An 11,511-nucleotide genomic window follows, 5' to 3' on the forward strand; every position below is an offset into this window, starting at 1 on the left:
TTTTAATTGATTTGTTTGATTTACATTTTTTATTATTTTGAATAAATGTATTAATACATTTAAGCCACAGACACATTGTCTTCATGGACACTATATTCCTTTTTTAAAGATATATTTTTTTGTCTGGTGATAATTCCTAGCACACTAAAAATATCTCTAATATTGCTGTAACTGGTGGCTTGTAAAGAGCTATCAAAAATGTGTTTTGACAGGCGCAAATGTGTCAGATTTTTTTATTTAACTGAAAATGTATTTAAATTTAAAGGCTGCCAACGTTACAACCAAGATTAGAATTAACATGAATTACTTCCAAAAAGATTAGAAGTTAAAGTACAAAATTAACAGATTCATTCACGCTCTTTGGGTACATAAAAACAAATACTAAGTTACATTAAAGTTTTGAAAAAATAAGAAAGAAAAATGATATATGTACAAGATCCTGGTGGAGAATCATCACCATATTTTGTTGGATACACAGTCCTTAATTATGCATTGTTTAAGTTCATTTCAATGGCTTATAAAAACAACTGCAGAAAATGTAAATCCAACAGTCTGCTTATATTCTAAATTTGGTTTTGTAGCACCAACATCATTAGAATTCTTCACTGGGAATCGGCACTTCCTGCTGCAACTATGCCATGCTGCCGTAGCTGGTTCCGCAAAACCTGATTTTTTGATTTCCAATCTTCCACCTTTAAAAAATAACATGAAAAAAAAAACTATGAATAAACATTTAAAAAAATATTCTCATATATGTACCAGTGCTGTCAGTCAATTCAAATTAACCGTGATTAATCGCATAATTTTTAATAGTTAATCGGGATTAATCACAGATTTTAAAAAGGGATGAAATTTTACACATTTCCTGTCAAAATGCACTTATTTCCTTCTTAGAAAAGAAAACATAAGAAAACAATATATAACAATGTAACTTTATTAACATTTCCCAAACAAAGTTTTCAACAGTATAAAGATAGAAATGCACTAAAATAGCACCAATTCAAGTATGACTAAACGTCTAAGAGGGAGGTTGTGTAATTGATAGAACTTTGCAACCATAGGTTGAGTATTCCTTACAATGCGCATTACATCACTGAAACTCACATCCTCCACAGACGATGGCTATCCACTTTGCCCCAGTAACTGTGAAGCTGCATTCACGATTCATGTCAGGGCGTCAACGCCAGTGTTAAATACCGCTTTGAACTCCACATGACAGGGCTCCAGACTGTGACAAAATGGTTGCAAATGCGACCAAAAATTATTGATTGCGATTATAATTTAAAATCTAGCGACAGTTGGGTTGTGTGTGTTCATATGCAGTTTCATCAGATATCTTGAGAGTTATTAAATGCATATTTAGAGTGCGCACCAGTGTGTCTTGTGCCACTTTTCAACCATTATGTTTTGATGAGCTCATTCACTGCACCGTACGCAACAACAAGCCCAGTGCAAGAGAGTTGTGAACAAATTATTCTTTTGAACCGGGTCTTTTTCATAAATCACCTGAAAATAAATGACGGTTTGAACTCAGGATCTCAGGTTAGCAGTTTGAATTAACTTTCTCAGCGAATCAGCCATCAGTGTGTTCAAAACTGGGAGCGCAGACATTTCAAATTTGGAATCCCATGTGTATTTCAGGCTTCTTTATAATTAAAAGTCCTGTATTGTGTACCAATTTATTTCTTCAGGTAATTATTGATATGGATTGGAGAAGCACAATATATGCATCTGGTATTTTATTCAATTTGGAGTCTTGTAGTCTCTGTGTCTGGGCCATCCAGTAACAGTAAAGAAAAACAAAGGCAATATTTTAAAACAATTTAAATTATAAATATATAGAGTATATATAAAATCAAGCTTTTGACACTTGAGGGACTTTAATTGACATTAATTGATGCTCAAGAAGACAACACACTACTATATGCTTATTATACTTTCTGATAAGCGGAACTCAATAAAAAAATATTTTATCTCTTATATTTATATACATTATGAAAGGGGTATGAACATTTATGAGACAAAAGGGGAATTCAAACTGATCTTCTCAACAATATATACTGTTTATTAAACCTTCTATTAATGGGTTATCAGCTGTCTTCGGATTACTCTCTTGTTCCTCAACAGCAATCTGAATCAAACAAATCTGTGATTTGGTGACTAAAAACAGCCATTTGGCTACTTAATGTTTCAGTTTAGGAGACAATGGCTCCTAAGTAATTTTTTTAGTCTGGAGCCCTGCATAAAAAGCATGGCAAACAATGTCTCATTCTGCATTTTTGTGATAGTTAAGACTTGACGTGTTTCTGTGGCGACTAAATTACGCCTTACAGAGGCTGCAAAGTACCCATCTGGTCTTGTTTTGTACAAACAAACAGCATTAAGAGGTTCTTTCACCATCATTTCATCACTGACACTGCTCTTGTGTATGTGTGTCAGTGTAATGACTCTGGGCTGACATAGCAAAGGTTCCGCCCTTTTCCAAGCAGTGTGCTGGTTTATGCCTCAGTAATGGTAAATGTGTTAATCGCAATTAAGGAAAATTAAGACGTTAAATTTTTCAATTATTCATTTGCGTTAAAGCGTTAAATTTGACAGCTCTAATTTGTACACATGAGAGAAAAAGACAGATCTAGATATATGGAAATTAATTTTAGCTTCTGTCTTAAATCTATATATAATATACCTCTTGCCGTAACAGCTGGTTATCCATCTTTAATCTCTCAAGGTTGTTCAGATCATCTCCTAACTGGCTGTTACTTTGTCGCAGCTCCTGAATGTAATCGCAGGCTTTTGAAAGGATCCCACCCTTACTCTGTAGCACATACAACACCAAAAATCATTCACACTCAAATGCTTCCAGCTGCAAATGGACAGTTATACATTTAAAAAACCAACACGTACCTGTCCCGTTTTAGTGGAATCAATGGTGCAGTCTGGAATTGTTTTTGAAAGCTGAACAATCCAGTTGTTAATTTTGTCTCTGCGTCTTCGTTCAACTATAAGGTGTGGAAATAATCACTTTCTCATAACTTACACAACTAATTAATTGTATGTAATTATTAATTACCTCACAATGTATCAGTATGAAATTCCTACCCTCATTGTGCTGAGCTCGTCTTTTCTCATCTCTTGAAGTTCTTGGACCATCTGTTTTACTGCAAAAATGTGCAATTATGTTTTAACAACTATTTTTATCCCTTGCAATCATAAAACAATGTGTAAATTAATTTGTTCAATCAACAGCTAACTTGAATGCATTATATTTTTATGAATAAAATAGTTGCATAGCATACTTGTGCTGAAACTGAATGCTATTTAGTGTCAACTAAGAACTAGTTAAAAATAAATAAAATGCAAATAAACTACGTAAAATAGAAAAAAAATAGAAAAAAAAATTATTAAATGATTGAGTGCTTTTGAGAGGCTGGAAAAGGCAACATTACACATTGTAAGGTTGTGTGCGAGGTGCAATAGACCTCTGGTTGGCTCCAGTAAGAACTTCCTGTGGGGACATCATAACATACAACTGACCTAAAGTAGGAGCCAGAAAAACAAATCAATATTTCAAAATGCCTGTTTCATTCATCACCACTTCATCAGAGTTTCACATAATAACAACTGAAAGCAAGACATCATTCATGCCAAGGAAGGTTTGATGATATACCTGCAGGAGCACTCTGACTAAGCAGAGTATCCGAGGCCTGAACACCAGTCACCATAGTGCTTGTTGTGACATCTGACATAGTAGCAGGGTAATAAGTGTAATGGGTTTCTGTGCCATCTCCTTCTAAGCCCTCTGAATGAGAGAACAGAGTCTGAAAAGCAGTACACAACAGAACCTTTAAAAATACAACAACAGTGAAATTTGTAGGAAACAAATGCATTTGTGTTAATCTAGGTCAGGGCAAATACTAAGTGAGGTTTCCACCTGTGTAACAGGTTGTGTTGCAGCAGGAAATCCAGTCACTACACTAATAGCTGTTGCACCATCCGTTTGAGCTTCCAGCTGTCCATCTGCAACCTGGATTACTCGATATGTGACCTTCAGAACATAAATGAGGATGAATAACAATATGCAATATAATCTTCATTCAAATTGCTATCTAAAGTGAAAATAGAGATCACTGTCTTTTTTAATAAGAAAGAACACTCTACAGGGGCTTCAAATGAGGTGGGATCATGGATGGGCTACTAAAATCTCAGTTTAAGTATCTTAATCTACCCCTTCCTCCCTCTCTTCTACCTGCCCTGTGGGAGGGTACAGCTCTCCTACCTGCCCCCCAGCTCCCTCTGTCTTGAAGAAGTATTTAATCGGCTGCTCTGATGAGAATGTAGAGGCAGACTGAATAGTTGTGATTGCCGATTGATCCTCCGCAGTGGCAACTGACCCTGAGAAAAATAGACATAAATTCTCAGAATTAAAAAATTAAGTAATCAAAACTCTGACATTACTGTATCATGTTAATCTGATAATACCTTCTTCAATGACTGAAGCATTGAAATCAGGTTCAGAACTTTTCCGTTGCCTGAAATCACAACAGTACATATAAGTACAAAATGTGCAAATTAAGAAAAGTTTGTAAGTGGATAGTTGACATGAAATACTTTCGGAAAGATGAGATGTCAAGCAGTGTGACATGATGGTTCATATCATATTTGATACATGATTGTCTACAGGCTATATACATCAACATAATCAACTCTTTGCTGAAAAACTTGCTGTTTGCAATATACTGTACTAGATGTCTACTGCCTCCTGGTGGAAGTTCCCATGCTCTTCTTGAAGTAGAAGATCTTGTAATATAACTTCCAAAATGGCCCCCTTCGTATTGCAACACACATCTTTTAGCTGTGAAATCTTTGCTGATTTGGATAAAGTAAAAATAACAATATGTTTTGTATTGTTACTGATATTTTAAAACGAGAACAAGCTGAATTGAAGTAACCTGTAAAAATGTAAACATTACTTTGTAGAAAAATCATATCGAAGACAGGCTTTTGAGGTATATCCCCCAATTAACATTACATTCCTTCATGCCCACAACACATGAAAAAAACAGAGCTTTGAAAATACTGACATATAATTTGTATTAAATGTATTTAAAGTGTGAACTGATATGCATAGGTATTTGTATATATGCTGCCAGCTCAGTCATTAAATAGATCTCAATATTTTACATTACATGCTATTTTTGTGTTTGTAAATGTCATACATTCCTATAGACCAAGGAGAGGAAGGTGTCATGGCCAAACTCTTAAAGGTGCATTCAGTAAGTTTTTGTCCATGTCATCTTGGACTTAGGGGCATGGATGCTACATCATTTAAATGCAGAAAATTAGTATTCACAGTAAGCCTTGAATGATTTAATTCATGAGTAAAAGTGTCCAATAACAGGGCAGTTACTGAGATTAAGTGAGTAGTATTCAGCTGTACATGTACTCATAACATGGCCGCCCCCATGATGGGACCCTCTCCATGTAGAATAAAATAGCTTTTATAAGGTAACTGGTATGACTAGAGACTTCATTTAAATGGAGTCATCATGATTATATACATTTGTTTCAAAATTTCTATTACTTTCTTTAGGAGTAAGCCCTTTTCAAATGAAGAAAGAATTACTGAGTGCACCAGCTACAGCACATATAATACACAATTTTGATTACACATCCACATAAATTTTAACACTACAATCATCAACAATTTAAAATTAACTTGAAAGCCAAAAAATACCAATCGTGAAAATACTTGACATGTTATGCATCAACTTCAAGTGCAGTTAAAACACATACATTATAAATTGTAATGTATAGTGTGATTATTCAGATACTATATGATCAGTTGCAGGAATAGGTTTTCTACCAACCCTTTCATGTCCACAGTGAATGTGTAACAGGCAAAATCCTCACTCCCTGTTGCTGGATTAAACCTTCCCTGGATCAAATAGAAGGAACAAAACGAAAATATGAACGCTAGGACCAAAAACAAAAAAAAAATGCCAATCCAAAATATTCATATTTATCAAGGAGTAATAATTCACTGTTATTAACAGAACTGACCTACATGAGTCAATCATTAAGTTAATACTCTGGTTGTATGCATTGCATTGTACATATTTATAAATTATAAAAAGAGGCAATCAGACAACTATAAGCTGCATATACACGGATTATTTGTCAATTTAATGGAGAATATATTTTACCCAATCATTGGGATAGCTAGCTAGCTAGTCGTGCTATCTGGCAATCATAGATAAACTAACTAGGCACATTTGAACTAAACCACCCACGCGGTCTGCATCTACCTATATTCATAAAATTAGCTCCAAAAGAATCAAAAGAAACACGAGATGGCATTCATGTATCACCGTTTACTGTTCGTGGGTCGTCTTGTTTACAACAGGAGGAAACCCGGTGCCAGAGTTGTGCGCATGCGCCCAGAATCAACCGGGTTACATGACATTATTGTTGAACTGATTGTAGACCATAGAAATAAAGCGAACAACTATCATATTACCTTACTCCCTATTTTTAATTTTGTATTTCAAATAAGTGAAAGAAGTGTACTTTAAAGTACTACACACTATGTATCCCTGTAATGCAGCTTTATCTAAATATATGGGCAATGATAACAAATGTATGTTTTGTGGCGTAAATAAGGATGACTTAGTTCATATATTTTATAACTGTGATGTGTCCTCAAAATGTTGGTTCAACTTTAGCACCTACTTATTTGCTCCATGGAAAGTAAACTGCAATTTATTACTCAAGGGTTTCATATACTGTATATGCACCTATACAAATAAGAAAAAGATGATGGAGTATGTGGTAAACTTTTATATTCTGCATGGTAAATTTTACACAAACACACACACACACACACACACACACACACACACACACACACACACACACACACACACACACACACACACATTGGTGTAGCTATCATTATGAGAACTCTCCATAAACATAATGATTTTTATACTGTACAAACTATAGATTATATCCCCTAATCCAACCCCAAAACCTAACCCTAACATTTTCCAAAAAACATAATTTTGTATGTTTTTTAAGTGATTTGAATTATGTGGACACAATAAATGTCCTCATAAACCACATTTATAGCATAATACCCTTGTAATTACCAGTTTGTGACCTAAAAAAAGACCTAATAAACAACCTACCTTTTTACAGTACAATATTGTACAAATGCTACAGAAATAAAATGTTAATTAATAAATGAATATTAACTGTAACATAAACAGTACATTTTATATATATATATTTTAAAAGACAATACAGTAGGTTGTAGGTTCGTGATAGGTTCTCCCGATGGACATTCCGCCCCTGATCAGCCCAAAAGTGCGTTGGCCCACCGGGAAAATGCCTGGTATGCCAGATTACCAGTCCAGCTCTGAGGATAAGTCATAATTTAGTTAAGTTTTTGGTGACCCTAAAGTGACCTGAGGTAAGAGAAGGGGCCGATGTGAGTGAGATTTGCATTTTATGGTCCTTAATCAGTAGGGTGTGTTGTCTCAGGTGGAGATGCTCTTCTAAGTGACAGTTTTTATGACGTTTTGGGTGTAGACCCTATGGGCTGCCATTCAAATTCAAATATAAATGGTTCAAATTCAGTTTCTGGTGGCACATATTTCAGCCCATACTTCAGCCTTAAAGGAATATTCTGGGTTCAGTACAAGTTAGGCTCATCCAACAGGATTTATGGCATAATACTGACAAAAAAAAAAAAATAATAATTTTGACTTGCCTGACCTTTTCTTAAAGATTTAAAAAATCTGGGTTACAGTAAGGTACTTACAATGGAAGTCAATGGGGCCAAACCGTATTCAAAAGTATAGCCACAATATGTAAACAATATGTGTGTTAACAACATTTTAGTGTGATAAAGTCGCTTACTAATCTTTTCTGTGTAAAGTTATAGCTAATTTTATAACTTTGTTACCATGATGATGTAATGTCAACAAAACCTAAAATGACTGTAAAAATGTAAAACTTAAATAAATAAAAAGCTTCATATTTCTGCCTTTAACCCTCCAAATTCACTTCCATTATCACTGTAATCAACAAAATTTTTAACCTTGAGGGATGAGGTATACCAATGACTATTAAAAGCGATGAAAACAAGTTATGGTAAACTCATTGTGTTTTTCTTATTGTTTGAAGTAGTAGCTTACATGATTTGGCAACATTTCAGCCAAAATCAGACAAAATGTTTTAATTTGAGACAAATATGGCATTTTAATACTTTCTAATAGCTGTAAGTAGACACTATGGCCATTAAATGTCCTGGTCATATTTAACCCAAAATCAATAAAACATTTTTTTTATTATTTCCATATTAAAGTTTTGGTGTTGGTAAGATGCTGTTGTACAATTATTTAAAAAAAAAATTAACAAAATGAAAGGCATTACCTGGGGAGTACTTTTATGATGTATAAATCCTTTTCAATTTAAATAATATGTAATTTTTCATGTTGTGGTAATGATCATTTTGGGGTAAATTGTGTATAAATGTCATGAAAATAATGTCACAAATGTAAAATATTTTATTGCCCTAAAATAGGCTTTATTCTCTAAATGCTAAATATAATTTCTTATTTGTTTCTTTTGATTTTGAAGTAAAATAGGACCAGGACATTTTCTTCACTGATTTTGTGAGAATCACCGACTCACACTTTGGTATATTAGGTACAAACCTGACAACAGCAAAAAATTCACCCTCAGGGTAACTGATGAAATTGCATTCTGTTCATTGAGCTGAATTCCTCCAGACAATCCATTCACCTCTTGTGCAAGCTGTATTACAGTATTACAGCCGCATTACAACAGTTTCTCCCCCTCGTGCACCGGTGGAGTACAGAGAACACCCCTGGGCGCATTAGCAGCAAAAAGAGTATATTCTTCCTAATAAAAGAGTATATTTCCTACTTAAAGAGTGGCACTGACTGTACACAGAATATACACGTCTGTGTGTATTTCCTGGTTGCTGTCCTTACCTCTCCGCTTCCGACGGCCACGATCGCTGTCTCGCGCACCTGGGCGCTGCCAACGCGAAGACAGCGTTCGTGGACGGGTCATTTCCTCACTGCGAGAACAGGACAATGGCAACGTCACAATCGTGGCTTTCCTTCCTCAGAGGGAAAGCCACCCCAGCAGCTGCCAGCGCCGGTCCTTCTACCTACGGGTTTGAGGCCGCATTGGTTAGCACTGGGGACGATTTGGGGACTCCAATGGGAGCCGCTTCGCGAAGACAGCGACACTGCCGACAGAACTCTGTAAGACCATGTGATGTATTTCCACACAACCCCTCCCCATTGGGCAGGGTGTGGTCTCCGCATTGTCTTCCCCTTGGGAAGATACACCTCCCTGACCTGGACACTTTTTTTGAGGGGAGAAAAAAGAGAAGTGGCCACGGCTGGGGCAGCCAGCCACCACTTTTTGGGCAGTCGTCTTGTCCCCGAGGTACAAGGGACCGTACGACGCTCGTAGGAGCATTGTGGGAGGTTACATGATGGCCAGGTGCGCTGGCTGCGAGGCGTTCAGTGGTTTTCCCACCTCGCACCACCAGTCCATGTAACACAGTTTAGCTAGTTGTGGCGTTTTGTATAGGAACCCCTAGTGTCACTACATCGGCACAGCTTCGAGTGAGTGACAGATAGGGAATGTCCTGGTTATTTTCATAACCTCCGTTCTCTGATGGAGGGAACGACATGTGTCCCTCTTGCCACAACACTGAACTACCCGCTGAAATGGCCAGGACCCTGTTGGCTCCTCAGCACAAAACCTGAATGAGTGGTTCAGCTCCTTTTATACTAGTATGTCTGGGGAGTGGCATGCAAATTCCGCTCGCCAATTCTCATTGGCCTTTTCTCAAATATCAGAGGTGTTTGGGGCTCACAAGGCGACCCCTAGTGTCACTACATCGACACAACGTCTCGTTCCCTCCATCAGGGAATGGAGGTTACAAAAGTAACCGGGATGTTCATGAGCCAACCAATCACAGATTGCTTATGCCAGGAATGTTCAAGAATATTTCGAGTTTTACAGCACTTCTTTTTTTTGTCTCTTGTCCAGTCCCATTGCATGTGAATCACGAACAAAATTGTTTTAATTAAAACTGTTTCATTAATTAATCTGTCTGGACAAAAGCAACTAAAAAAACAGGGAAAGCATCAGAGACTCAAGGTGATTTGAAATCAATGTATTTTTTATTGGTAAAATAGGTGTCAAACATCCAAATAAGGATCAGATGATCAATCCAAAATGGTAAATAAATACAAAACAAACTGAATTTCACAGTTGAAATAGACAGAGCGAGGTTCAAGATAAAACCAATATTGGAATGACAGAAAGTACACTGCAAGACCTTGCAATAAGTTAAATCATTGTGGAGGTCAGACTAGTTTTCAGGGAGATACGGTAGCTCTGTATGTAGTGACGTAACAAAAAGTGCTATACTAATTAGATTTTTCAACATTATTTCTCTTTTCAATATCAATACACCATAATACAGACTAGATTAGTTATGTGTCTTTTAATTGCACAACTAATGTTACATTACAAATTTTGAGGTGGACTTTTAGGAGTCATGTTCAGTGGTATTGCATGGGACAAAGAGGTTTACAAATACAAACACCAGCTTACAGTAACTCTCCCACTCAGTTTAAGGGGGTGAATGTGCTTGATGACATTAATTATCAGTAGTAGTAGTATTTGTTTAAAGGGGGTTAAAGGTTAGTGTTCCTTTTCTATGTAGATGGGGATTAGGAGTTTGTTTAGGAGCACTTTAGCATTTTATTTGTATTTTAAGATCTCAGTTGAGTCCTTGCTTTTGCATGTGCCTACTGATATGAATTGATTTTTGAAATCAACATCAAGACTTTAATTTAAAATCGATATGAATGTATAAAGAAAACGTATACTTAAATTACATTTATTTCTATACCATAAGTCCCCGTTTCTTTCAAGATTTTTCCATTTTTATTCACCGTCTCATCTGCACTAGTAATTTTAAATGTTCTGTGGGTCATCTTAATATTTAAAATAATTTTTCAAAGTACATGAGGTTATGAAAGCTGCATACATAACTATAATAGTTAATAATAATTAGCAAAATGTTGCTTGAAAATAGTTTTATTATAGTATAGCATGTTACACCACTGGAAATGTAAATTTAACCCAAAATGTAATGTCAACTACCCTTAGACCTTTCATAATGCAAACATACATGTTACAGTAACCTTTTAATTGTTCAATTCTGCATGCTGTGGTTAGGAACCTTAATAAAAACATCCACTTGTTTTTCACACACAGAAATAACGAAATTATACATGTTTTCGGTCAAACTAACAGATTTCTTTATGGTATTGGTGCAAGTTTTAAACAGTTTTGCTTGTATGTTGATGAATCATTAATCAGAAGATCAATACAACTGATTTGAAGGACCTCCTTTGCTTAAGAGTCCCTTTAAAACAGAGGGTCCAAATT

General features: G+C 35.8%; 1 protein-coding gene across 5 annotated transcripts; it reads right to left on the bottom strand.

The window, feature by feature from the left end:
• Positions 1-200: 200 nt before the first annotated feature.
• Positions 201-6,431, bottom strand: LOC127629992 (upstream stimulatory factor 1-like). 5 transcript variants are annotated; one of them, XM_052107354.1, is made up of 11 exons: positions 6,369-6,431; positions 5,868-5,935; positions 4,480-4,529; positions 4,247-4,392; positions 3,932-4,045; positions 3,668-3,818; positions 3,480-3,534; positions 3,100-3,158; positions 2,905-2,999; positions 2,687-2,815; positions 201-692 (listed from the first exon to the last, which is right to left on the bottom strand). In XM_052107354.1, the coding sequence occupies exons 2-11, from the start codon at positions 5,873-5,875 to the stop codon at positions 603-605; spliced, it is 897 nt and encodes a 298-aa protein (XP_051963314.1). In that variant the 5' UTR covers positions 5,876-5,935; positions 6,369-6,431; the 3' UTR covers positions 201-602. The 5 variants fall into 5 exon arrangements, with proteins under 5 accessions (XP_051963314.1, XP_051963312.1, XP_051963315.1 ...); XM_052107352.1 differs by lacking the exon at positions 6,369-6,431 and adding an exon at positions 6,061-6,333 and having other exon boundaries at positions 3,447-3,534; XM_052107355.1 differs by having other exon boundaries at positions 202-692; positions 4,277-4,392.
• Positions 6,432-11,511: the final 5,080 nt, after the last annotated feature.

The sequence above is a fragment of the Xyrauchen texanus genome, chromosome 36, assembly GCF_025860055.1.
Source record: "Xyrauchen texanus isolate HMW12.3.18 chromosome 36, RBS_HiC_50CHRs, whole genome shotgun sequence".
NCBI classification, from domain to species: domain Eukaryota; kingdom Metazoa; phylum Chordata; class Actinopteri; order Cypriniformes; family Catostomidae; genus Xyrauchen; species Xyrauchen texanus.

What these genes read in the sequence shown, in the direction of transcription:
- LOC127629992 (XM_052107352.1), bottom strand. An exon ending in TGCTTCAGTCATTGAAGAAG is followed by an intron (nt 4,393 to 4,479) that starts GTATTATCAGAT and finishes TATTTTTCTCAG; the next exon opens with GGTCAGTTGCCACTGCGGAG. An exon ending in TGTACCCTCCCACAGGGCAG is followed by an intron (nt 4,046 to 4,246) that starts GTAGAAGAGAGG and finishes TATGTTCTGAAG; the next exon opens with GTCACATATCGAGTAATCCA.